The sequence below is a fragment of the Epinephelus lanceolatus genome, chromosome 15 (genome assembly GCF_041903045.1).
Source record: "Epinephelus lanceolatus isolate andai-2023 chromosome 15, ASM4190304v1, whole genome shotgun sequence".
NCBI classification, from domain to species: Eukaryota; Metazoa; Chordata; class Actinopteri; order Perciformes; family Serranidae; genus Epinephelus; species Epinephelus lanceolatus.
In genome coordinates this window covers 16,781,148-16,806,058 of record NC_135748.1, presented here as the reverse complement: position 1 = coordinate 16,806,058, position 24,911 = coordinate 16,781,148, and the positions used below count along the sequence as shown (strand labels likewise).

General features: G+C 42.1%; 1 protein-coding gene across 3 annotated transcripts in view; it reads left to right on the top strand.

The window, feature by feature from the left end:
- Window positions 1-24,911, top strand: part of prkd3 (protein kinase D3) — a 46,243-nt gene that overhangs the window by 3,568 nt on the left and 17,764 nt on the right. For all 3 annotated transcript variants that reach the window (XM_033643393.2, XM_033643394.2, XM_033643392.2), the window contains exon 3: window positions 22,074-22,212. In XM_033643393.2, coding sequence (XP_033499284.1) covers window positions 22,074-22,212 — 139 coding nt within the window. The remainder of the gene's footprint in view (window positions 1-22,073; window positions 22,213-24,911) is intronic.

Genomic DNA, 24,911 nt, shown 5'->3' with positions numbered 1-24,911 from the left:
GAGCGTCGCTAAGTTTCACTTTCAGATCAGTTTTAAAAAAGGTTTTAACAAAAATGCATGTGTTTAGGAAGTGCTGAGCATACGCCTGCATTAATGAGACCTGGACTGAGACTTTGTATACAAATGCTTTGATATAGTGTTGCTGTTGTTATACATGGTCCCCAATCAATCAATAAATCAATGCGTTCGCCATTTTTTCATGGAAGCATGTGAGAAAAACAAAGTTTTCTTAACAAAATTCAAGGTAACACAGCAAGACTAATTGATAAACATATGGTCATTTTTTGGGTGAAGTATTCCTTTAAACCAGCACTAAATGGTATTATGAGTATTGCAAATTAAAATTGAAAGTTGATCAAATCTATCATTATTGGTACAGTATTTCTAAGCATATACACAGTAGGTGCTCTAAACCTCTTACTGAGTTATTGTCTTCTCTGAGCCTGTGCTTCACAGTTGTGTGGGATTAATGGTGTGCAAAGCCTGTTGGAATAATGAAATGGCTCCTGTGTGCATCCACACGTTGCTGTTTTTCTAACCTCTTGTATAGCCTATAATGATGATTACTCCCTTTGTGTCTGTAATTATCACCGACTGAATAAAAAGAGGGTGATTAAGCGAAGCACTTTCATCAGCCATCGGGATCTGAGCATTTAGGTCGGTCTGAGCTATATTTGTGTTTGAGATGATGATAATGGAAATAAGGTGGGGGGGGGGAAAGAATGAGGAACAGCCTTGCGTCAAACAACAAGTGGAAGATAGTGAAGGAGCTATCTGTATTGAGCCTGTGTGTCCTTTGGTTCCATGTTGTCCAAGCTGACATTCCAGAGGAGCAGGGTAATGTTGTTGTTCTTTACGAGGTCTGCTGATTCTCACTAGCTAGTTATGAACAGTTCTGGTCCGCAGAGCAGAAAATCTCATCACTGCGCATATTTACATGGATCCTGTAACATATTGGCATAGTTGCAAGAATCTGTAACAGGAAAAGGGTGGGAAATTCGATGCTTTGAAGACAACCCGTAAAAGAAAATCAGTGCAGTGCATTTGCGGTGAGTGGGTGCTGATAATCTGCCAAGATGAGATCAGGATCACCTAATGCCTATGTGGAGTTTTATCTCCGTGTATCGCTTCATATCACATGTATTCATTTAAAGATGCCATGCACTTTAATAAAATATGGCAGGAAACTATCTAATTTACAGCCAGCAGTCATGGGAACTTCGAAAAGGCCATATATACAGTTAACATCTGAACATACTGTACATCCTTTTCATCATAATATACTGTACATCATCACCGCAGAACATATCCAGCCCGTTCATCCACATTTCTAATATTAAACACTGCCAAATGCAGTGTACTGCCTCAACTATTTCATGAAATCCAGCCACATGGCTTTGATATCAATGGAAAATATGACTGTAGGCCTTCTTGCGCTCTCCGGTCCATCCCTGCCTCACTTCTTGTTCTAAAATATGCATGACAATGGTGAGCCTTTTACAAAGTCTGCTCATCCTGGCCAACTTTTCCAGCTGAGGATCTCTGACCCTGGCTTAGCCGTTGACAGTTGTCCCAGGATGTCTTCAGTCAGCAGAACCTCAGGTGTCTGTCAGCAGAGACGAGACAGGAAGAAGCTTTAGATTTCATGTGGTAATATCTGCATGGAGATAGAGTCTGGATGGAAGTATATTCCCCCCTTCGTGCCGCTGTTTCCTCCGCTGAGAGCTGGCCTGCTTCGCAAAGTGACTCACCACTCAGCCATGCAACAAACAGAGATGCTTATCCAGACTTAAATCTGTCCATTCAGTGTCAGGTTTTCTGCTGTGTCAGCTGTTGTGAACTTTCAGAGTGGGATTTAGTCGTATGTAAACCATGATGTTAACCATATCTTGGTAGCCTTCATCCTTGTGGCTGAGAAATTTGTCCATCTTTCTGCTGATTATCTGGGTCTGGGTCACTGTGCCAGCAGGGCAAGAACAGCAAGCCAGATGCACTTTTCTCAGTAGCTCTTTTTATGGCATCCCAGTGTGCAAATTCAGGCATGTTGGAAGATGTAGTTCCTCCACTGTGTCCTGTTTCTTGTCTGGGTTTTTCCTAGTTGGCAGCCAAGCTAACTTAACTCCTCATTGACCTATTGGAACAGTAAAGCTGGATTTATTGGTGACTCAAGGGGTTAATAGGAGTCCAACTGTAGATGGCTACAGTGTGAGTTTTGATTTACAGCTCAGTGATGCACCAGACCAGACCAAATCGCAAATGCAAGTTGGAACCTCTCATTTCATTTTTGATTTCAAAGAGGTGCTACTAACGGCCGTGGACTAAAATGCCTCTGGACGCAATTGGATAGACCTACAACCAATCAGAGCAACCAAAATATGTGATGTAGTGCAGAGTGACAGACCACTGTAAATGGACTACAGCGTGCAGAGATGAGCTGTGATGGCGTAGCATCAGTATGTCCTTGAACAGACTGTGATCAGAATTTGAAAATAGTACTTCAACAGAAAATTCCCAACAGCTGCAGCCATCTTTGTTGTTTTCAAAAATGCCTCAGTGACGTTCCTCTTTGCTAGTGTCCCTTGAGCGAGGGTGCGTGAGCCAAAAATGAAATCATGTTGTATTTTGTGTAAACAGGGTGTCTACAAGTCTCTAAAAAGTCTTAAAATGTCTTAAATGAATCATTAATCTTCTTAATATAAGGTCTTAAAGGTGTTAAATTTCATAAATGGTGGGAGTAAAAAGTACTTAAAGTCTTAGATTTAACTTGATTATATCTGTAGACACCCTTATAAAGCGTGAAGGCTCCGTAGGTTGTCGGTCATCGTCTCTAACTGGTCTCCACAGTAACTGTGTTTACACTCTTTGATTTACTTTGTGATACAGAGAGACACTTTGCTAAGCTCATACTAACATAGAAGTGAAGCTACATCAAGGTAACTCGTAATGTTACTTAAAATTCTCTCATTACTGAAAAGGAGACCAGTGCCATGCAATCGATGAGTCAGTGTCTTTCTTCAACTTCCTGTTGTTGTCTTCATGCTCAACAATCTACACCAGCATCAGAAAAGAAGAGAAGACCAAGCTGACCACATACAGTCCTTGTGGTCCCAGTGTGGTATCTCTCTTGATGCCGTAGTTCTGATGTTTAGTTAGATTTTTTTAAGATCTGCTATGGCGTAACCTTGGAGCCTACAAATGTAGATGTCGTAGGTACGCCATAACCCCTTAACACAGTAGAATAAATCCAGCTTCATTCATATCTTTCTTTTTTTAAAACTCTCTCTCTGCAAGGGGTGACATTATTGATAGGTTTTATATGAATAATACAGCATGGAGATAATAGTAATATCACTGAAAATGACCAAGTAACATAAATATATCAAAATAAAATAAACTGGGTTTATTTAAGTTCATCTTACATAGACATACATTCAGTCCAATATAGGAAAATATACGTATTATTATTAATCAAAAAGTAGAAAATAAAATTCATAGTAGACTACTTCAGAGTATCACCACAGTCCATATCAAGTATAGAACCCTTCAATCATCAATACCAGTGTTCCCTTTTTACCTCCATTATAAAAAAAATCCCTTTGTAATCTGAGCAAATATGTACTTTTTTCCATTGTATAAATACTTCTTAGAATTGTCAACCACTCAGCATAGGTAGGAGGATCCTTTGTATCCCATTTTCACATGCATCCTTTTCCTACTATGAACTACAACCAATTTTAACCCAAGAATTTCTATCAGAGCTGATCAATTATCAGTTTAATGTATGACATTCAAAATGTTCATTGCAAACAGTGGGCCCAGCCATTCTACACAAAATCCTCAGTTAGGCTTCTTGTATCTGCCGTCTCATTCTTTCACTGTGTTCTCAAAGCTTGTGACCATAGCTCTAGGACAGAAAGTTGAAGTGAGTGCTTTACTTTGTTGCACTCCTGCTGTTGTTAGCAACTTTTAAGTTTTTTGTTTAGTGTTTCTCTTCAGGGCCTGTTCCTTCACTGACTTACCAAAGTAAAATATGTGTTTCTTTTGGTGTACTAGACAGCAACACCATGACAAACTACACTAATTCATGTCCAAGTTTCAATGAGCCTTTGTATTGAAGGTGCTTGTTAGCTCGCAGAGGACTTTACAAACCGTCGATACAATCCTGTATGCTCGAACAGATGCACCCTGCGTGCAGTTGGACAGCTGTAAAATGTCCAGATGTTCGCAGGCGCTCACTCTAAATGTATATAATGTGTCATGGCTTCAAGGTTGACACTTCATATCTTTCCTGAACCCTTTAGTTTTGAATCAGTCTCATTGTGTGATGGGGTCATGCAGTCTGCAGCCTGTTATAATAGCTGTGTATTGTATAGATTTCGTACGGCTCATGCCTCTTCCTGCTAAAGACTCAACCACATGACTTGGCCAGCATCCACAGACTAGATTTGCTTTCTCTTTGCTTTCTGTGCTGATCTGAATTTGGTTTTGATAGTAGTGGTTTTGGACCACATTCACCAACTTTCGTGGTTAAGGTCAACCGTAGTCTGGGGCAACCTGATCTTGATAGGTTCATTCTCAGTCTCTTAGAGACGCTATTGCGGTTACAACTCCTGCAATCTACTGAATACTTTAAAATATGACTGTTCTAGTGTCACGACTTGGCACAAGGGTATCAACTCAAAGCCAGGCTCCTTGAGGACTGTGAGAAAGGATGAAAGGAGCCAGCCAGTGGGTGGCGAAGACCCTCCCAGTTGGGTACCAATCTTACCCACAACGGCGCATTGATGGCCCCCAAGTGGCTACACACAACTCCAAGTTGGGCCAGCTTTGTTTCAGTGGTCAGGGTCCTGACTTCTCTGTCTGGTTTTTAAGCTTGATGAATGGCGCGTGATAAACATCCATAGCTTCCACTTGTTGAGCACTTCCTGTTTGGTGTCGCCCAAGTCCTCTCGTGCAGCCAGCAAGGGAGCAGTGGCGGGACAAAAGTTCATGACTCCCTGAGAATGACTCCCAGTTAGCCAGCTGGCCAGCCTGGACAGCCAGCCAGCGACAGAACATTCCTCTTCACCCAGGCATTTTTGGAGGATGATGTGATGTTGCTCGGGATGGGTGGGATTGGACTGCTAGGAAACTGAAATATTTGAAGCTAAACACTTGCTTCGGTAGTACTGCACATCTGACACATTCTGATGGATGCTGTAATGACGATTACACAATCAACACAGTTTAGTTTCCAGTCTTTATGGGACTGTATTGAGATGCTTTCTGGTGAATGTTGGCAGCAAAAAGGCTTTATATAAATGGAGACTTTACAGTGAAGCTTGGCATCACTTAAAAGATTTAGTCGCTATCAAAGGGGAAGATAAAGCTCAGCAGGATGAAGGAAGTTCTTTTGGCATAGGTAATGGAAAAAAAACATTAAACCTTTGCTTCAAATGCTACTTTTATGAATACTTTAATTTTAGCGCTTGTCCTTTGGATGTTTCTGCATTTTCATTCCAGCTGGAAATGCTGTGAAAGGCAGCTGCCTCAGCCACAGGTTTCCCTACTGGTTTTGTCAGTGCTGTAACTCCCAGTCTCTGGTTGAGGCCTGTACAGCTGCCTCTGTAATTAGTGAGACAAAGGCCTTTTGAGTCAGAAACAGGCTACGTTGGACAACGTACAGTAAAATAGCAGAGTATTATAAAAGCTGAAGGATTTGGGTTGTTCTAAACCTTTGAGCAACATCACTTCTATGATGCAAGGTAACACTTGGCACAGACAGCAAGATCGGCTCAACATTCCTTTTTCAAGATTAATTAGATTGAGTTGCAACAGTAGAAACAGCTTTCTTTGGTTTGCATTATACACTTCATGATGGCATCTGCCCTCGGGTCCTGTTTAGCAAAGGTTATTGCGTCCACTTGTGATCAGAAGATTAAGCTTTGGCGATTAAGACTATACAATCAATATATGACTGTATAAATAAAGAAAGACTTGGTCTGGGAAACAGTTTCTATAGAAAGGAGCAGGAGAGGACAGAAAACAGTCATAAGGAGAAGAAAATGAGTAGAGAAAATAGCAAGAAAAAAGGGTGCAGATGGAAAATGGAGAGACTGCAGTTCACATAGACCAAAACTAACTGAAACACACGGGAAATAAATCACCACCATCTCCCTCCCTCCCGCTCTCCCTCCCTCCGACCATATAAGCCCACATCTGCATGTTCCTATGGAGTTGGCAGCTATATTTCACCCCAGAGGATGTCCCAACAGCACAGGGCTTTATGTGTGATATACATGAGGCCAGACGTTTCCTGGAAAGCACATTCAGCTCCTTCCCAAGAAAAAACAGGTCGCCGTCGAGTCAAAATATTCACTGTTAGTATTGGTTCTTGGTTATGGCCTCAGCCTTTTTCCAACTTAGATGGATTTCAATGTTCATTTGCAGGCACGGTGATGTATTCCAAAGCCGTGGAGTTGACTAAATCGATATCACAATTGGGATTGCTGGAAAAAAACCAAAACCTTCCATGTACAACTCAAACCCTCCTTGCGCAAGGAATCTATCAATTTCCCCAGTCTTGGAGTAATTTGTGGAAAAGGGAGAGAGAGAAGAAAAAGGGGAAAAAAATATCTCTGAAGTTAAGTGAGCTAAGTAATTTCTACCATCTGTAGTGCACATTTCTGCCGCCTTGCTCTCCTCTAAATGTAAAGTGGCAAGGCAGAACACAGGGCCCGGCCACAAGAGTTAGAGAGAATGACAGAGTGGAGAAGAGTGGTCCTCTCTAGGGACAGGGGGGACAGCCCCGTTGGCAGGACTTGCATGGGGCACAGAGGGGGTTGCAGCCACCGTACGGCTGATGCCTTGCCATTAAGTCGGTGCCAGAACCATCAATTGAAGGCCGCTCTTGCCACCAAGTGTGGCTTTGCTTTGGATTCTCTGCCCAAATGCCCTTCACCATACTTGACTTTTGCCAGTGGTGTGAGATAATCTTGCATCACTCCAATCTCTGTTAATGCTGGCTGAATGGGTTTTGATTGTGATTATATTAAAGTGGAAGGCAGCGGTAATATTGGACCATTTAATACGCAGAGGAATCCTGGTGACTTTGTCCTTGTGAAGCCAACCACGTGTGGTGATTTAGGGGCACTTCCTGTGACACTCCACTTGTTTCCATTCATAAATTTGTAACCCTAGCATAACACAGTTCACTGCAAGAGGATATCTCATTTCCCTTATTAATTTACTCATTAACGGCCTCAGTTTCTCCTGGAGTCCTTCGTTGCACTTGTTGTCAACCTCAGCACACTTACAGCACCTCAACCATGACAAATGCTGAAGAGGAGGGGTCGATTGACATGCACACAGACCTTTTTAAGATATATTTACCTTCAGTTATTTGACCTGGTTAATCGCTAATGTCACTTTTTTGGCTTTTTAAGCTCAAAGGGCCGGAACAAACAGATGTTTTAATCATGGTCTTAGCAGATGTGTTAACGTGCCAAAAATGTTTCCAGCATCCTGCAATGAAGACCACATGGTTTCTGTTGTAGCTACACAGTTGTATCAGCGTGGCATTATTGATCCCTGCAGTCAGAGCAGGTTGCAGAATGTCTTATTCTGTGTTGTTTTGTCAGCACTGTTTGCCTTTCCTGTCTTTCAGCGAAGTGAGTGATCTGTCAAACTGATAGGAAGGTGGCGAGGGGAAGTGCAATTACATGTTGATACAACAAGAAACCTTCTGTGTTGTTATGAAGGGAAAAGGTCTTAAGAAACACACTAATGAAAAGCACCGCAGGTCAAATGGAGAGAAAGTATTACAATTCCACTTTTGTTTGATCGGCTTGTTTGAGCATATTTTAAACCCAAGGGAAACAGTCAGCATGACTCCTTTTGTCGCTGTGTCTCTTTTCCCCAGCCGCACTCGCTGTTCGGTTAGTTCCCCTCAGAGCCGCTCCCTGTTTCCATATTCTCTCAGCCTCCTCGCTCTCCAATCTGCTGTGGTCGGCAGAGCAGCACAGTCTGTTCACTCTGTGTGCCTGCGCTCAAATGGCTTTTCTCTACACTGCACTTGCCATTATTCTTGTCTGTGTGTTTAAATGTTCGGAGCAATTGCCTTTTGGCGTCTGTGTTTTGAAGTAGGGGACAGCTCGAGTGTTGGAATTTGGCTCGGCTGAGTGTTTGGTTTAGTTTTGTTAAGTGAGGTTCTTTTACATAGGAACGATTGCATTTCCGCGGAACTGCTAATTCAACAAAAGGACGTCTGTAAAAGTAAGTCCTCATTATTAATCATAAAGAAAGAGAAAACCTCAAGCAGCTAGCGCCTGTCTGCTTTTCTGTAACACAGAACCTGCAGCAATTATTAATGTTTCTGTTGAGCAACAGCAGTGTGTTCCTACATCCTGCTATTACCGCTCACCTTATGACCCCCTGCTCTGCCAGAACAAGAGAAAGTGCAGTCGCCATCAATCTCACATAAACTCCCCCCCCAGGTTCACCTGTTTATTTGCCCCGTGTGGAGGTGAATCTGGCAGCTGTCCCCTGCTACCCCAGGCCAGAGAGGGTGAGATGGAGTGCGTACTGCAGTCTATCTGTGAGGCGGAGGCGCTGGCGGAGGATCGCAGCGGGGCTATAACTCATCAGCAGTGTGCGGGGGCCTGGCCAAGCATGTCTTAGATCACACTGCTCTCTTCCTGAGAGGCCTTAGATCCTGTGACTCAGCCTTCCTCTTCTCCACTTGGCCTCTAGACACTGTTAATGCACACACACACGCTCATGCAGTGCATACACATATGCATGCAAGCAAGCACCCACGCAAGGGCAGTCATTGAAGAGAGATGTCATACATGTGGAAAAAAAAAGAGGTGCTATTAGGCCAAAAGCCACCTGGCTCTCATTGGGGATACAGTGGCTAGCAACCAAACGCTGACCTCATCACCATTATCTCCACTACAGTTGAGCAGTTTTGTACTTTAGGCCAAATGACCACAGAAGAGTATTGTTTCTCTGAATTCAACTAATCAAAAGCCTGGTTGAATAATTGCGGGGTTTTCTTTGGAGAGCAACGTTTTGTAAAACCAGGAAGAGATTTGGCTGGAAACCATCAGCCACTGCGGTTGATGTAAATTGGGTAAGCAGTATAGCTTTGTTAGCGTCTCCTGATGATTGAGAGAGGTCTAGGATGACAGGTGTAGAGTCTCCTACTACACTGTGGTCTGGACAAGGCCCTGGACCTAAGCTCAGTGGTTAAGAGTTGTGATTCCACCTTGTCTGCACCAGAAATGGATCCACACACATGCTTACATAGGCTACAATCACACACACACACACACACACACACACACACACAGACATGCAGCTCTCAGCTTACAGTAAGAAGGAAACCAGCAGCGAATTCATTGCATATAAACCCTTGGCACTTTTTCAAACCCCTGCGTCTTCCCTCTTACGAGGCAGCTATGCCTCAGCCAGGCTGCAGTGTTCACACTTATCTGAAACATGCAGGAAAAGACAAGGTGGTGAGAAGTGGTCCAGGGCTCTGAGATACTGCTCAAACAATAAGTTGTAAATTAAGCTGTCATTATGCTATGTTTTGTCCATACGAAGCAGCTGCATAAAGTGGGGAGAAGCTACAGCTGAGTGACGGTGAAGATTTTCAGCTTGTGTGGTGTGTGTTACAGTTTTGAAAGTACATTGCTACGGTGCGCTGCACACTGAAATTGACTGGAGCACCAGATGTATCTCAAGTAAAGCTTTAATTCCACGCTTGGCTGGAACTCTGAGAAGCGTCAGATATCATTTGGCTTGGATCTGTTGTTTTCAAGATAAAACCACCGTGTTCCACGATGGCACAGCCTCATACAGTAAAAACCTATGAATGAACCATGAGCCATGCTCTGCCACATGGAAGGAAACAAGTTAGTCAGCCCGTAGAGTGAGAAAGTCACAGCTTTTCTTGCCGCTGTCCCACCAAATGAGTTTCCTTTCCGCTACATGTGGCTGCTTCAGTTGGTTACGCTGAGCGGAGTCTTCCTTTTGCCGTGGAAAAGATGCTGACTTGACTTCAGGAGGAGCACATGCTATCTATGTCTGTATGTTGCGGAGAGTGCTGGGATGAGTTTGCATGATCCTGCAAGTGTACAAAGATGCCTGCTGGAATATAAACCATATGAGTGTAGTGCTTTGTCAGTCAGCGACACAAAGCCCCCCTCCTGCTCTTTCTGCCTCCAGCTGTAGTGTGTTTTTCTTGGCCTGTTCTAGCAAAGAGAGGAGCAAATAGTTTTATATAATGTACCATTGAAATGAAGTATGCATCTTGGCCTTTCTTTCCATGCACTGGCTGCAGAGCAGAAGAGAAGCACATATGCAGTCGCTTGACTCATCACAGACAGGTCAGGAGATCTACAGTATATTGTAACACCCTGCAAAATCATTTAAAATACCTCACTAAGTGAATAGAACAGTGGGTGGTGTGGTAGATGTTGTCACCGTACATCTCAAAGCTCTCTGATTTTGTGTATGTTTCACCTGTTACAGTTGAGTAAAGCTCTTCAGTTCTCGGATAAGTTCATTAAAATCAAAACTAAGCTGATAAATCTGAATCAGAGACTAATTTTGTTACAAAGTTGCATAATTGCCTAGAGTTGGTTCGTGTTCTCACGGCAGCATTTACAAGCGGACCAGATCAAATGCCTTGCGCGAGAAAGCTGCTCTTGATTGGTTAGACTTTCCATGCGGGAAAAGTCCAGTGAGTTAACAAAACATTGAAGAAGAGTACACTTGCAAGATAAATGTGACACTTTCTAATGTCACAATGGAGGGACAACTACGCAGGTTGATTTTAGCGCTGCTCATCATGTACTATATTGCTGTCATTGTTCATTTTAGTCAAACCATACAGTTTGAAAACGAGGCACGGCTCTAACTAGAAAACAATATGTTGATGCATTGGATGCACTGAATGCACATATTAAAGCAATACGGGGGGAAGGCGCACATTAATAATCTTCCAGGACTGCTCATATTTTACCCAAACAATGTGAAATGCAACTGCAGTTGATTCAGATTGAGGTCTGAACACATTCTCACTACAAACAAACCGCACCAGAGTTTGTTGGTAACCGGACCGAGACCACCTCTTCAAGAAGGTCTCGGTCTGGTTGTGTTGGTGTGTACCCGAGTGCAATTGCTGTGTTCACACCTGCCCAAACGAGCCACATTTAAGGGGCAAATGAACTTGAGTTTGATTGAAGCGAACCGAACAGGGCAGGTGTGAAAGCACCCTTAGATGGAAACTGTTTGATATAGTACATAACATGGTCGCAACCCTGTAGTAACCAAATTTAAGGATTCCTTAAGAGGATCATGCATTTAGTCGTGTGTGTTCGTGTGTGTGTGTGAGCATGCATATCTGTCCGCAGCTAATCCCACAAACTACTGGACCAATCAGCCTCATATTTTGTGTGCACATTTATGACTGCATGCTCAAGGATCTCTTGTAGTTGCAGGAATTGTTGGAGTGCTGACTCCACATTGCTGTTAATGGGCCGGTAGGGGCTACAAGTTTTCCAGAAATTGGCAGGCCTTAAATAGTCTGTTGCTGGCCTTTTATAGGGCGTTTTTTATAGAAAAGTTTGGTCTCATTTTGAACAGCAGCATCTTCAGATTAATTTCATACCAGGTATGTTATGATCCACTAAAGGTAGGTATGTTACAAGATGAATAAGTCCCTGTTTGATTGCAAGGGAGCCAGGAGGGACAATTCCAACTGGCAGAGTTGCGCCATGTTCTGGTTGCCATGGCTGCGAGCAACCCAGTGTTGTATTAAAGTCTCTTCCCCTGTCAAAAAGTGTTTCCTTCCTGTTAATGCGCAGCAACCCCCTTAGTGGTTAGGGTAAGGGATGAGGTTTGGTTCACATTTAGGTCGGGGGAAACACATTGAATTTTGTCAATTTCGTAACTTTTCATGATGTTTGTGCTTCTACCAGAAGTAAATACGTAGGCTATGAAGTTAAATGGTTTCCTCTTTGGTCTATTGTAGTTATGTTTATTGTTGTTTTTTCCTACTTTGTTGTGCTGTAATTACATTATAGGCTATCTGTATTGTACATAAAGTGCCTGTTAGTATGAGAGATCGATCTGCTCTTTGCAATGTGCCAAGGCTCCGTCAAAGATAGTCGAGGCGCGTATTTTTATGAGCCTCCGGGACACTTCTGGGATGCTTCTGACACCAAGTCAGTCAGTTATTTATGAGACCAGATACTGAGTTTCTTGTTTCCTTCATGTAGTCGTGATGTGTGTTGCATTCCAATCCATTTCTCTTGCATGATGTAATTCAAATAGCATTTATTTCTTGCTTCAGATGAAGAATTAAAGCTTTGATTTTCTCATTAGCGATTATCTTTCATCTCTAAAGGTCGCAGTAGGTTACGTAGCGATGTGTTAGGTTCTTGTGTGCTTTGATGGTTGTGGTAGAACTTCAACACGCTATGTAAGATTTTCTGCACACCGCCGATTCCAGTCAGTTCAGGTTTGGAACATTGCCTCTCCCTGATGGTAAAAAAAACACTGTCTAAGTAGAATGTAGGTTTATATTGACTTTGTTTCATACATACATTACAGTGAGGACATTTGCACCATCAGAGTAAATTATTTAGAATCCATGCAGCCAAATTATATGGAAACTGTTAATGGACGACCAAAAACACTTAATGTTGAACAAGACAGTGGAAAACCAGAGTGTTTCCAGTGTGCCCTTCTTTTGATGCCTCACTCCAAGTGACAAATGAATTATGTTTATGCCCACTTCTGGTAATTGTGTCATTCACTGTGCATGTGTTCCTTGTCCCTTGCTGTGTGGAAAACATTTGCTTGGTATTACATTAATAATATGTAATGAAAATAAATACAATTCCGCTGTTGACTTTAATAAATTAACACAGTTTTCCACACAGTGTTTGATGTGACTTGGGCAAAGTAATTACACAGTTTTCCCCCCAAGGTTTGCGTGAGTGCATAATTGGATTTTCCAATGCATTCGTTTGATGACTTTTTGAAGTATATTTCCCTCTGTTGTGGGCATTAACATACACCTCAAAGTCAAACAATGGTTTCCTCATTGTTTTGACATTAGAAAAAAGTGTTTTCCTATTTGTGAAAGCCTCGCCATGGCTCAGTGGAACTTATGGTTTCATGACTTACTGTGGAGCATTCAGCACATTGTGTCTATTAAATCTGCTGTACATCAAAACTCATCAAGCTGTGCTTGTGGTTATGTACCAAGTTTGAATGTATATGTAGTTTCTCCTTTTAAGGTGTTCTAAAGAACTCTTCAAATATATCAAACAGAAACACATAGAAATCAACATCTTGTGTCTTCTGGTGGAGGATCTGTGGGGCAGTGTGATCTGTGTCATGGCACTATAAAACAGTTGCAGGGCTATCAGTCAATGGACTTATTTATCTGTTGAAAAAAAGCTCCATTTATCATACTGACCTTGTGACAGTCTTTATCTTGCCACCTCAAGCTAAATGAACAATGGCCTCATACCTCCTGACTCTGGTTAGATGTTTCACAAGAGCTCAGTACCTTGATGAAAATCTTTAGGTCTTGTCCTCTGCAGAGAGGTTAGATAATCCTAAACTCTCTACTATTAATACCAACATGGTATAAGGCTCAAAGGCAACAACGGTAGTTGCTAAGTGAGAGACTTGTTTATTCACCTTCAACAGTTTCCCAGCTGGACTCTCGGATTCAAATTGGCATCAGAAGGAAATACTGCCTAAAGATTTCCATCCACTATAGCATTTTCAGGTTTATGTCTCCAGGTTCACAAAAACAATACCTTAATGCAAAACATATCCTGTACCGGGTATAGAAGTGCGTTTGTTCAGTAACCTCACATAGCAAGACCCATGTCACTCCTAGATCACAAGGGTCCGAAGAAAATCTTGTCAGAAGATTTGAATTGTGGACACCTTTGGTTAGATTTCTCAATGTAAGCGTACATTTATTTCTCTGTGTTATGACAGCTTTGTGCTTTTCAAACTAAAAGTTATGATGATGAGTTACTCACTGAGTAAAAATAAAAAGTGGCACACATGATTATCAAAAACAAATCACATAACAGTGTGATGCCAGAGATCACATGACAATCATAGAGAATTACAAAACTGGCATTTTCAAGAGCATTTACTTTGAAGAGTGTTTCTGAAAAGGGCCATTGTTAGAGGCCCAAAACACTGTGTTACTGTGGGTGAAAGACTTTGAAATACTAAGAAGAAAACAACGCATTTAAATCCATTAGTGCAGAGCTGAAATTATGATTGGATTAATCACAAAAAACATCAGTTTTCAGTTGATACAAATTACGTGACAAACAGCCTCTTGTTAGCATGCAGGTTGCAGTAATATTAGCTATAAAAGCTACAAAAAAAATACTTTGCAAGCTGGCTAAGTTGTTACTTTCCAAGCTGATTGTAAATGTGTAGTCAAACTGTCAGAGACACAAAACAAGGCCTATCACTAAGTTTAAATGTCCTTGTCTGAGAATAACTAACAATAATGGTCATACATAATGAATTATGGTGGATTTTTGTTTATTACTGTAACATCTATATTAGTAGCGCAGGCTATTATTTGCTTAAATCACTGTACTCAATAGGCTTATATTTGCGACAGGCCTTTAATTCCTTTTACAGAAAACTGTTGCTCAGCAAAGATGGGAATTACAATCCCATTGTGTATTTAAACCAGTATGAATATTCCCTGTATAAAAATCAGGCTTTGAATAACATATCAAATATGTGTTATGTTATGACACTTGTTTAACAGCCCAAGAGAATTATGGCACCCAGCATACCGACACAAGACCCCTTTATGCTGTTAAAACAACATTCACAATTTGGATTAATTTTAATGAAAACACTTACAAAGTTTTTGATGGGTGGACCCTTACAGACTAAAGGAATATTAATAATTTACCAGATAATCGAGAAACAGACATATATTCTGACTTTATGACAGCTCCAGAGGTAACATAGGGAGTCACTAGTTGTTTTTTTGTCATGTCGTTAAATCTGAATGAATTACACTTTTCTCTGGTGCTCATGGTTTCAGTAAAATGAAATCAGCTGAGCTTACGATGTGTAGCATCTCCAAATTGACACAAGTTTAAACATTTATAATTATATGCCCAATCGAAGCAGCAGACAAACATTAGCTCAAGTGAGTAGTCAACAATCCAGTTTTTTATACATGCAAAGAACTTCTATAAAAATCAACTACTTGGCAACCAGACCAGGCTTTTAATTGAGACAGGCCTTTATTTATCAAAATGTGTAGCTACACCGGGCTAGTAAAAGAGACTATGTGTTTACTTGGGACTATGCTTTTAATTGAAGTTTTATGGTAATTTATTTTGGGATATTTTGGGTAATGGTACGAAAAAATAGAGCATATGAATACAGAGTTGGACATTGATTACCATGGCAATGATCAAAGCTTCAGAGCCTCGGAGCATTCTGGTCCACGCCACAAGCCAAACTATTCATCATTTTCTAGTTCCAGCTTCTCACATAGGAGAATTTCAGCTTTTCCTCATCTTATGTTATGATAAACTGATTTTATTTATTTTTTGGATTGTTGGTTGAACAAAATGAGCTATTTGATAAGATCATTTTGATCTTTATTAAACTGTTGTAGAATTTGTTAACTATTTTCTAGAGATGTTCCAGTACCGTTTTTTCCTTCCCATACATATATACATTCCTGAACTTTATATACCTAATACCTAATACCTGAACTCGTATATCAGCCGATACCGAGGACCAATCTGATACCATTGCTATAAAAAATATTAACAGCTGTATACTAACCCTGTATGGATGTGAAATGAATGCTTTTATTGTTGTATGGCATTTGATTTGATTTGAATTTGATTATTGGTAGAAAAAAAATGGAATTTGTACATCAGCTGCTTTACATACTAAACAACATGGCATGACTGAAGTTAAACCCTTTGTCAAAATTAAACAAATGCACACAGATAATGAATACCACAGAAATTTCCAAATTGCTGGCAACTTGCTATCGGCTAACCCTACACTGGTAACCAGAAATCAGTTTTTCTTTGCTGCTGTAAATCAGTAGTTGCCAGTTGCCACTTGATGCTACTGTTTTTGAGCCACAAAGAAGAACTGATTTATGGGATAGCAGCCATGTTATGCAGATGTGAAACTTCTTAAAAGTTATTTAATGAATAAAGTGGTATTGGACTGGTGCATAGACTTGTGTACTCACTGATATCCAGTTCAGCATTTTAGGCTACGTGGAGGCATTTCTGATACTGATATCGGTATTGGAACATCTCTACTTTTTTCCGACATTTTGTAGACCCAGTAATGAAAAGATTAATATGTGCATGTGTGAATGACCCTTAAAAGAATTTTACCTCTTTTCTAAAAAGAAAGATATATAGCTATAACACTTCTTCAGACAGTACAAGCTTTAGCTCATGCAGACTGATCTGGAGCAGGACGCTTTACTGTTACTGTCCTCCACATCTGTCTGGCCTGCTGCCAGACTAATAAAGGTGTGAGGCAGCCTGAGGTCAAGCAGCATACTTTTCCTTACTGTAATCACATGCCCATCTGTCAGAGCCTGTGCACCGCTCTCAACACTGCTTCCCTTTTGCCACCCACCTCAGCCACACATCACATATGCACAGAGACACAAATGTCTAACCACAGGATCATGCGAAAACTATTCTATTTCGACAACAGCCTTTTATTGTCCTCTGTGACTGAGTGCCTTCACACATTGGTTTTGTGTTATTTCACTGTGATAGGGGAAAAAATCAGCAGAACATTCGAGTTTTAATGTCACATTGTACATGGTTGAGTTATGACCTCTGAGTCATTTCCCTAATTTATCATTTTGAGCTTCACAATGCAACTGATAGTACTAGCTATGCACGAGAAAGCATCAGTATTCCTCAGTGCCAAATGGCATACTCTGTTATTCAAACCAGATCATTTCTTCATGGCTGTCTTGAGGTAATTTGTTTTTGGCTCCCAATGAAATAGGACCATATTTCAGATCTGTCCCGCTCCCTGGCCCTCTCCCCCCGCCATCATCTCCCCTCTTTCCTCTTCTCTCCTGCCTCTCACTCTCTTTCCTTATAACAGGATTTAGCATATCAATGACGGATTAGTTAGTTTAACAAAAGCTTACTACTGCAAAGCCCCTTTCCACTCGTCTTTCCAGCCTGACTTGTGGACCTCACACACAGCTCCTCCACGCCGGGGTCTTTGGTGTGCGTGTGTGGTCGCGGCTGCTCGGCTGAATGGATTTGCGTTTGAAGATGACAAAAGACATGCTTAGTCACTATGGGCTTCGGAGATGTATGCAGTAGCATGTGTGGCTGATGGTGTGTGAGGGTGCATAAGTGTACAGGAGCATATGTGGAGGTTTGTTTTTACATGCATGTGCACTGGAAGCTTGTGTGAATAGAGTTCTACTTTAAGTGTGCATGCTGCCACAGGTTAGCCATCAATTATCACTTTATCTGTACAATCTGAACAACATACTGTTAAAATTTGTCCTAAACCGGCCAAACTATTGTTCTTGTACCTCTGGCTTCCTCTTGCTTTAATGGGGCATGGAAAAAAGTAGTGTCCTCTGCCCTTGCAGCCGTTACATTATGGCCTGCTGAGGCTTTTGCTCTGGAATGGGACCCGTTCTGTACAGTGGAAAGTGTTGCAGGGGGGTGCCAAGAGGAGGTGACTCCAGCTGGCTAGATTTGGGCATCGACCCATGTGCGTGCGGGGTTCGAGAGCAGGCGAGTGGAGGAAAACCTCACCGTGACACTGCAGCCGGCTCAGGAAGGATGCCCCCCCTGCCTGTGTGGTGTTGGTTTGAGCCACATAGTATTAATCACCTCAGACGGTGACAGGGTTTAGGAAGTAGGTATGTCAGATGGAGGGGGTGAGTTGGAAATGTTCCATTATACAGGCACGTGCCTTGTGTTACAATCAGAGCTGAGCAAAACTTTCTCCTATGAGCTCCTCATATTTGTGTTTGCTATAGATTTGACGCAGCGGAGATCATCTTCACACAGATTGATTGATGATAGACTCCTATGTAACACATGGAAGGATGAGAGTGTCTCTATACGATGAATTGTTGTCACAAAATATCCTCATTTGGCAAAAACACATGAACAGTCAAACACGCCACAGGCCCGCAGTGTTTGCGAAGGCTTACCTCTAGTCTGCATCACAGCATTAAAAACTCATCAGCATCATGGTGGTGAGTTGTCTGTGTGATGGTGAGTGTATGCAGTGGCGCTCTGAGAATTTTTTCATAGAGTTGGGCACATGGGGCCACTGAAGATCTTGGGGTTACAACCTTAAACCAAAAGTCATAACTAAATTTCAGGAATTCAATTATGCTGTTGTAGTAGGCTAGTTTGAATATCTGTGTCAATATGAGTTAAGGAATTGCACGCTGGTATACATTTGTTTCTCATTTAACAGTTAATATTACTAATTATCTGATGTGCACAGACTTACACCAGTACAGTTAACATTTCGAGTTCCACAACAATCCTGTTATATCTATTGTTTTCCTTATAAAGACAAATATACAGCTTTATTTTAAAGGATTAAATTGATTGTTAGAACAACACTTTAACAGGGAACAAGCTTTCTCAAGTTTAGGCGAGACTCATGGGTACCCATAGAACCCATTTTCATTCAGATATCTTTAGGTGATAGTTCAAGGGACCCCTTTGAAAATGAGCATGCCAGCTGTTCCCTCGCCAAAATTCAGCCTTAAGTTGGAGCGTCATTTAGCCTTCTACCTGGCAAGCTATGTGACAGGATTGGTGCCAGTTGATGCCTTAAGGCCCCTACACACCAAGCCCATGGTCAGCTGTTGGTCATTGTTGGGCCTTGGGGAGACACAGCAGTCAGGTTTCATTGCCCATAGTTCTCTGAAGTGTGTTTATTGTGTCTGCTTCTTTAGGTTAGTTTCACAATATGCCACTACCTTCAAGTTGGCTTAAGGCAGATTTATACTTGTGTCTCAGCTCTATGCAGAGCCTACACCATAGCCTACACACATGGCCTACGCGATTGTGAGCATTTATAGCCTACTTGTGCAGTGGTGTGTCTGTGTCACTCTGCAGTTACACCTCCAAACCACTAGTTTACGGTGGGGTTTCTGTGAAGTGCTGTAAAGTTTAGTTGATTCAAAACACACATTAATTATGGCTTATAGCAACAATTTCTAAAGCAAGTACACAAATCAGCTTCACTATAACTTGCAGCATTCACAGACAAAGCACTTGTCTTTTGTTTCGACACAACACAATATGCTAATGTTATTAGTACGAGCTTATGGCATTTTACATTGTATAAATTAGCTTAGCTGCAGCAACATTTAACAAAGGTAATGTAACAAAATTCGGCTCCATTACAACTCACAAGGTTCACTGACAAAAATAACTGTCTTATACTAAACGCATTCTCTAAACAAATATAACATTCTAACATTATTAGCACAAGCCTATAGCGTTTTACATTGTATAAATTAGCCTAGCGATTAGCGGAGATTTCCTCTGCACATATGAAGCCAGGATAAATCACACACAAGACATAAAATGCTATTTTGTGGCGGCTTTACTGTCTTAACAAGTTATTGTTTCTTATTTGTGAAATAAAAGTAAATGAAAGCTCTCTTTCCAGTCAGGGAAATGGTTTCAGCTTACAAAAATAGGCAGGAGGTCTGCATTGCTGCGCCACAACGTTACATGTCTGGGGAGGTGCACGTCAGGCTATGGCGTGGGTTTGACGCAGAAGTATAAAACCCCCTTTAAACAGCTACGTGTGAACGGCTAGCTCAAACAGGCCTTAGCCTCTTAAATGTAGTAATGTTGGCCTCCAGTTATTTTCACCAGTGGGGGCCAGCAATTGTGAAAAAAGACATGCTGTACAAACTTTTACACATTATATGCAAGCTTTAACCTCACACGACCTCAGTGCCCCCATTTAGCAATGACCACTCCAGCAATTTCTGGGGTAATTTTGAGATGGAAATAACGCAGTAATTCAACACTCTAATTCCCTTAAAATTATATTACCATATTTATTTAAAGAGTCCACCCACATTACATTAAAACTCATTTCTTCCAATTATCCCAAGTAGAATTTAGCTTTGTGGATAGCTTTGGTTTCAAGATATCTGCCAGTGAGTTATCTACCCCCAGCTCACTACACTGGAGGTGAATTGGATATATATATATATATATATATATATATATATATATATATATATATATATCTCACATCTGGAATGCTGAACAGCAGTGTATCTTTCCAGAAACAAAATCCTGGTTACTGACTGATTGGTTCAGCATGCCTTATATTGCATCCTCTGCAATGCAACTGTTGCATAAGATATGCACAGAGGAATATTGATGTGTCAGTGACATGTCCTTTACTCTTAGAGTGAACCTATGGATAGTTCATGGATGCTATTTTAAGCTGGGTCTTTCATGGGAAAAACTCACAAGAAGCAAAGTTATGTGTTATGATGTTGTATTTTATTGATCCCTGAAGGGAACTTGTTCTCCACCACAGGGAGATTAAGAGTGTAGGTTGGGGGGGGGGGGGGGGGGTAGGGGGACCAGGTCCTTTGTTGTAATGTCTTTCTGTCCAACCACTAGTGCAATCTGCTGCCTAAAAGACCAGAGCAGGCCTCAGCAGTCGTCAGTTTCAGAATTAAATTTTTGCCCTCTAATGGCTCATGCTTCTGGCTTTGTTGACACAAGTCATCTGATACACCCATGTTTTCCTGAGCCATCAATCTGTCTTGCTGTCTCTGTATCTGTGTTTCTTGGCAGTCGAGAGGCTCCAGGTGTCTTGTGCGTCCCGTGCCCAGACGCTTTGCCAGCCCCCGGTTGCTCCTGGGTCGTAGTGGCATTGTTCTATGTGGCCCATTGTGTGTGACCCTGGTTCAGGGGGAAACAGCTGGTGGATCCTCTAGTACCAGCCTGCCTGGCACTGAGAGTGGGCTCAAGCCACGGTGTAAAATGACTGCGCCCCAATTCCCACTTTGATACAAACCATCCATGACAGCTCTGAATATCCATCTACAGTTGATCGGCTTTTTCCGCGCTGTCAGGTTTGTAAAGTGATGCTGTGCAGGACATGAGAGCCGGTATTCTAATCATGAGTCCTCTATGTGCAGCCTTCAATTTTAAGCGCAGGTGTACAGTAGATATTTGCATATATACTCTGTTCTTATAATTTGGTTTTAGCCCTGTCAAGAAAATCACTCTCTAAGAGGCTATGGCCTGCCCTCAGAAGAGGAAGTGACTCAGTATTGAGTGGCGCTGCACTTCCTGTGAGCTGATTCTCCTCTACTCCTCTCAGGATGTTTACCTCCTCCTCCTCCTCCTCCTCCTCCTCCTCCTTCCCTGTCTCCCTTACCCACCCTTCTCTCCACCCCCTTCCTCGATCACGTGACTTTACGTTGTTGCGCTCAGCTCCAGGTCAGACCCAGCTTGTCTAGGTTTAGTTTGGCTCAGATGTGGTCAGTGACGGTGACTGCTGAATTGGGGTCTTGGCCCTGCTGGAATTCAGATGACTCTCTCATTGTGTGCACTTAATAAACAATATAACTAATACATTACTTCCTTCTTCTTCACTGAAGGGCCCTTTAGTGTTATTTCCTCCTGCTTTATAGTGTATAGTCCTGTGAAGGGAGGAAAGGAGGTCTGAGCAGGGGCTCTCTTCCTGAGCCACTGGGTTCAGAATACTCCAGTCCCCGTTACGATGGTGATGTAAGCCACTGGAAATGACGTACTATGGGCGTGCATGTGCTTGTGTGTATTTACGGAAGGTCTTCCATAAAAAAATTGTTGGGGGCTGAACCGAATCTAATTTTTTGTCTCTTAGTTGCTGTATCAGATGTGGACCCTCTGAAGTGCATTACCCATGACGGATTCTTACACATTACATCTGTCTTTATGTATCACGCTTAGACCTTCACTAGTATCTTAACTTGTATCTCCTCTTCTCTCCAGTTCCCAGAGTGCGGCTTCTTTGGCATGTACGACAAGATCCTGCTGTTCCGCCACGACTTAAGCGACGAGAACATCTTGCAGAGGCTGACCTCGGCCGAGGACATCCACGAAGGAGACCTCATTGAGGTGGTGCTCTCTGGTATGTAGGCTGCAGTGGAACTATACATGAATGCATGGAGTCTCACCTTGAATGTTCAGTGGTTGTTGCAAACTTAATAACTATATTCCTGTATAACACCTACCTCTGAATGGGACCACATATTCTTACCTTCATACTTACATGCAATGTTTGAATGCTTGATGATTTGTCCAAAGTTCAGTCTCATATTTGGTTAAAAATGATCTTGAAAAGGTCTTAAAATGCATTAAATTGAAGAGTCTGATATCTGTAGACAACCTCTTGAACAAAGTAGTACCAGAATGAATCACTACTTAGCATTTTTGTGAAGGAATAAAAAAACATTGACTCAACAGACCTTTGTGGACTGTTGCTCTTGGCAAATATAAAGGTACAGAATGAACGAGAGGTTTAAATCATAGAGTCTCAAGAGTTTATACCTCTTAATGTGAGAATCTTGGATGTTCAGAGGAAATATCCAATAACTTGTTCTCATCATCATGGAAGCGCAGAGGAGATATTGGGACATACTTCTTGAGATCAGCTACTGACATGAATTTTGAACCATGGGACAGAAACCCAGCAGAAGACTTTTAGCATATGTGACCAGTGTATTCAGTGGGTTTGGGTACTGAACTTGGTACTTTTCATGGTACCGACCGAATGACAACAGTAGTACCAAGTACCGATTCATGTTAAATCCATTGGTGCCAAATGTTGGTACCTAAGAGTGCATCTGGGTGAGAAAGCACGGTTAAGACAAGAAGCAGACCTAAGCCTGTGAGCCAGCCACAGAGCTCCAAGGCCAGGAACAGAGCTCTGCAGAGCAGTCGGGTTCGACTTCAGACAGGAGGCGGAAGCGCCCCGAAGCCAGGAAGCCAGCCATGGAACTCTGCAGCCCCTCCATCGGCTTCCCAGCAAGCCAAAACTATCACTGCAGCGCCGATCTGCCACGACAGTTTCGGCATCTGGTCTATTTTCTTTTCTATATTATTTTAGTAATCGCCTACTATCACACACATGCACTGACACACAAGCACACACAGTGACCGAAGATTAGCTCTATGTGTGTTTAAGAAAGAGCAGAGGAACAGAATTGCTTTTTAGTCTACTACGTCACCCTTGAAGCTTGATCAGAAATGACATTTTCGTTATAACAGAGACATTAAGTACCAAAACAAGGTACCAGTACCGAATTACAGGTACCGGTACTGGTATCGGTTCAAGTACACCGTACCCAACCTTTCACTGATCTTATGCTCATGTCAGTTGAAACGCCAGCAAAGATTGTCCAAAGAAACTTGGACTTAAGGCTTTGCTTCTTTAGACTTTCAAAACAGGAGGAAAATGGACATAAAAGTCCACCAAGCAACAAACCAAGGGTGTTAAAGTCCAAACAATGGTCTAACACTAATAAACTGGAGGAAGCTTTATGTGTGCTATTTTCTGTGCCTAGTCATAGTTGACAAACCTTCCAGTAAACACAGCCTATAGTGTCTTGTTCAAGGGCACTTCAGTGGGTCAGAGTCCTCTGTCCTCCCTGAAAAATTATTCGAGTGCAGTTTGGTGTCGTCAATTAAATGACTGCTAGTGAATCATCTGACACTCCACTCAGCTGTTTTTTATTTTGTGATAAATTTGTTTTCATTCCCCTAAACAAAGTTTCATAAGATTGTCCACCTTTTCTAGTGGTTACGCAGGTGTTTGGTTTTTCTTTGTCATTTCCTGCGATGAATGAATCAGCTTCCTGTGCAGTGCTGAGACCAACAAATGGCTTAGAGTATCTGTTCTGCTCTAATCTGTTCTCCTTCTCCATCTGTCTCCACTGGGAAGCACCTGACACCACCTGTGCTGAATATCTCCCCCTGTCTCCTGGGCTGAGAGTATTGTTTGTGGAGATTTAGACTGGGGATGATTGTATAGGTTCAGGATCTGAGGATACTTCAGGCATCAGGGCTGAGGAATGTAGACTAAAGACTGGAGAACTTCCGTCTTTTTGTTTCTGACTGTCTGTGTTTGTCTTGTGCTCTCTTTTGTGTCAGTCTTTGTCGCTCTCTTCCCCTCCTCGCTTTCTCTCATTCTAATCCCTCCTACCTCAACAAATCCATCTGCAGGTGTAAGCTCCAGCAGTGGAGCTTGACAATTTATAGCCCGAGATATACCTGATGAAGATGTTATAGAGGAGTCGGATCTCAGATTTGCTACACATGCAACACACATGCTTTTTTTTTTATTTCATCTAACACTCAATAAACTTGGCTTTCTTCACGAGAGGGGCTTTGCATGTCAGACACTTGATCTTTGTTTGAGAAACACGAGCTGAGAGATCTGCGTTCCCAAGCCCTTCATTTGGTTCAGAGAAAATATGAGCCTTTTTTTTCCGCCCCGCAATTTGTCTCCTGTCATCTTCCGTTCAGTTTTCCTTAACCAACCTGTTGTTGGATTCCATGGCTGTGGGAGAGAGACGGTTTGAATATCTCTCTCGCTGCGAGAGGGAGGCAGAAGTGGCTTTTTCTTGGCTTTGGGCTCAAAGAAGAGGGTTTGTTTTCCCTGCAGTAAGTGATTGTAGTAGACCCGCGGAGTGTAAACACGCTCTGATGTGCGGGGCGGCCCTGGACACGACGGACACTGCGCAGGCCATCTCAGCCCATGAGGTTTGAGGCTTGGCCTGACCGATTGTCCCTTTGTTCTGTTTTTCACTCCCCTTAGAAATTCCCACC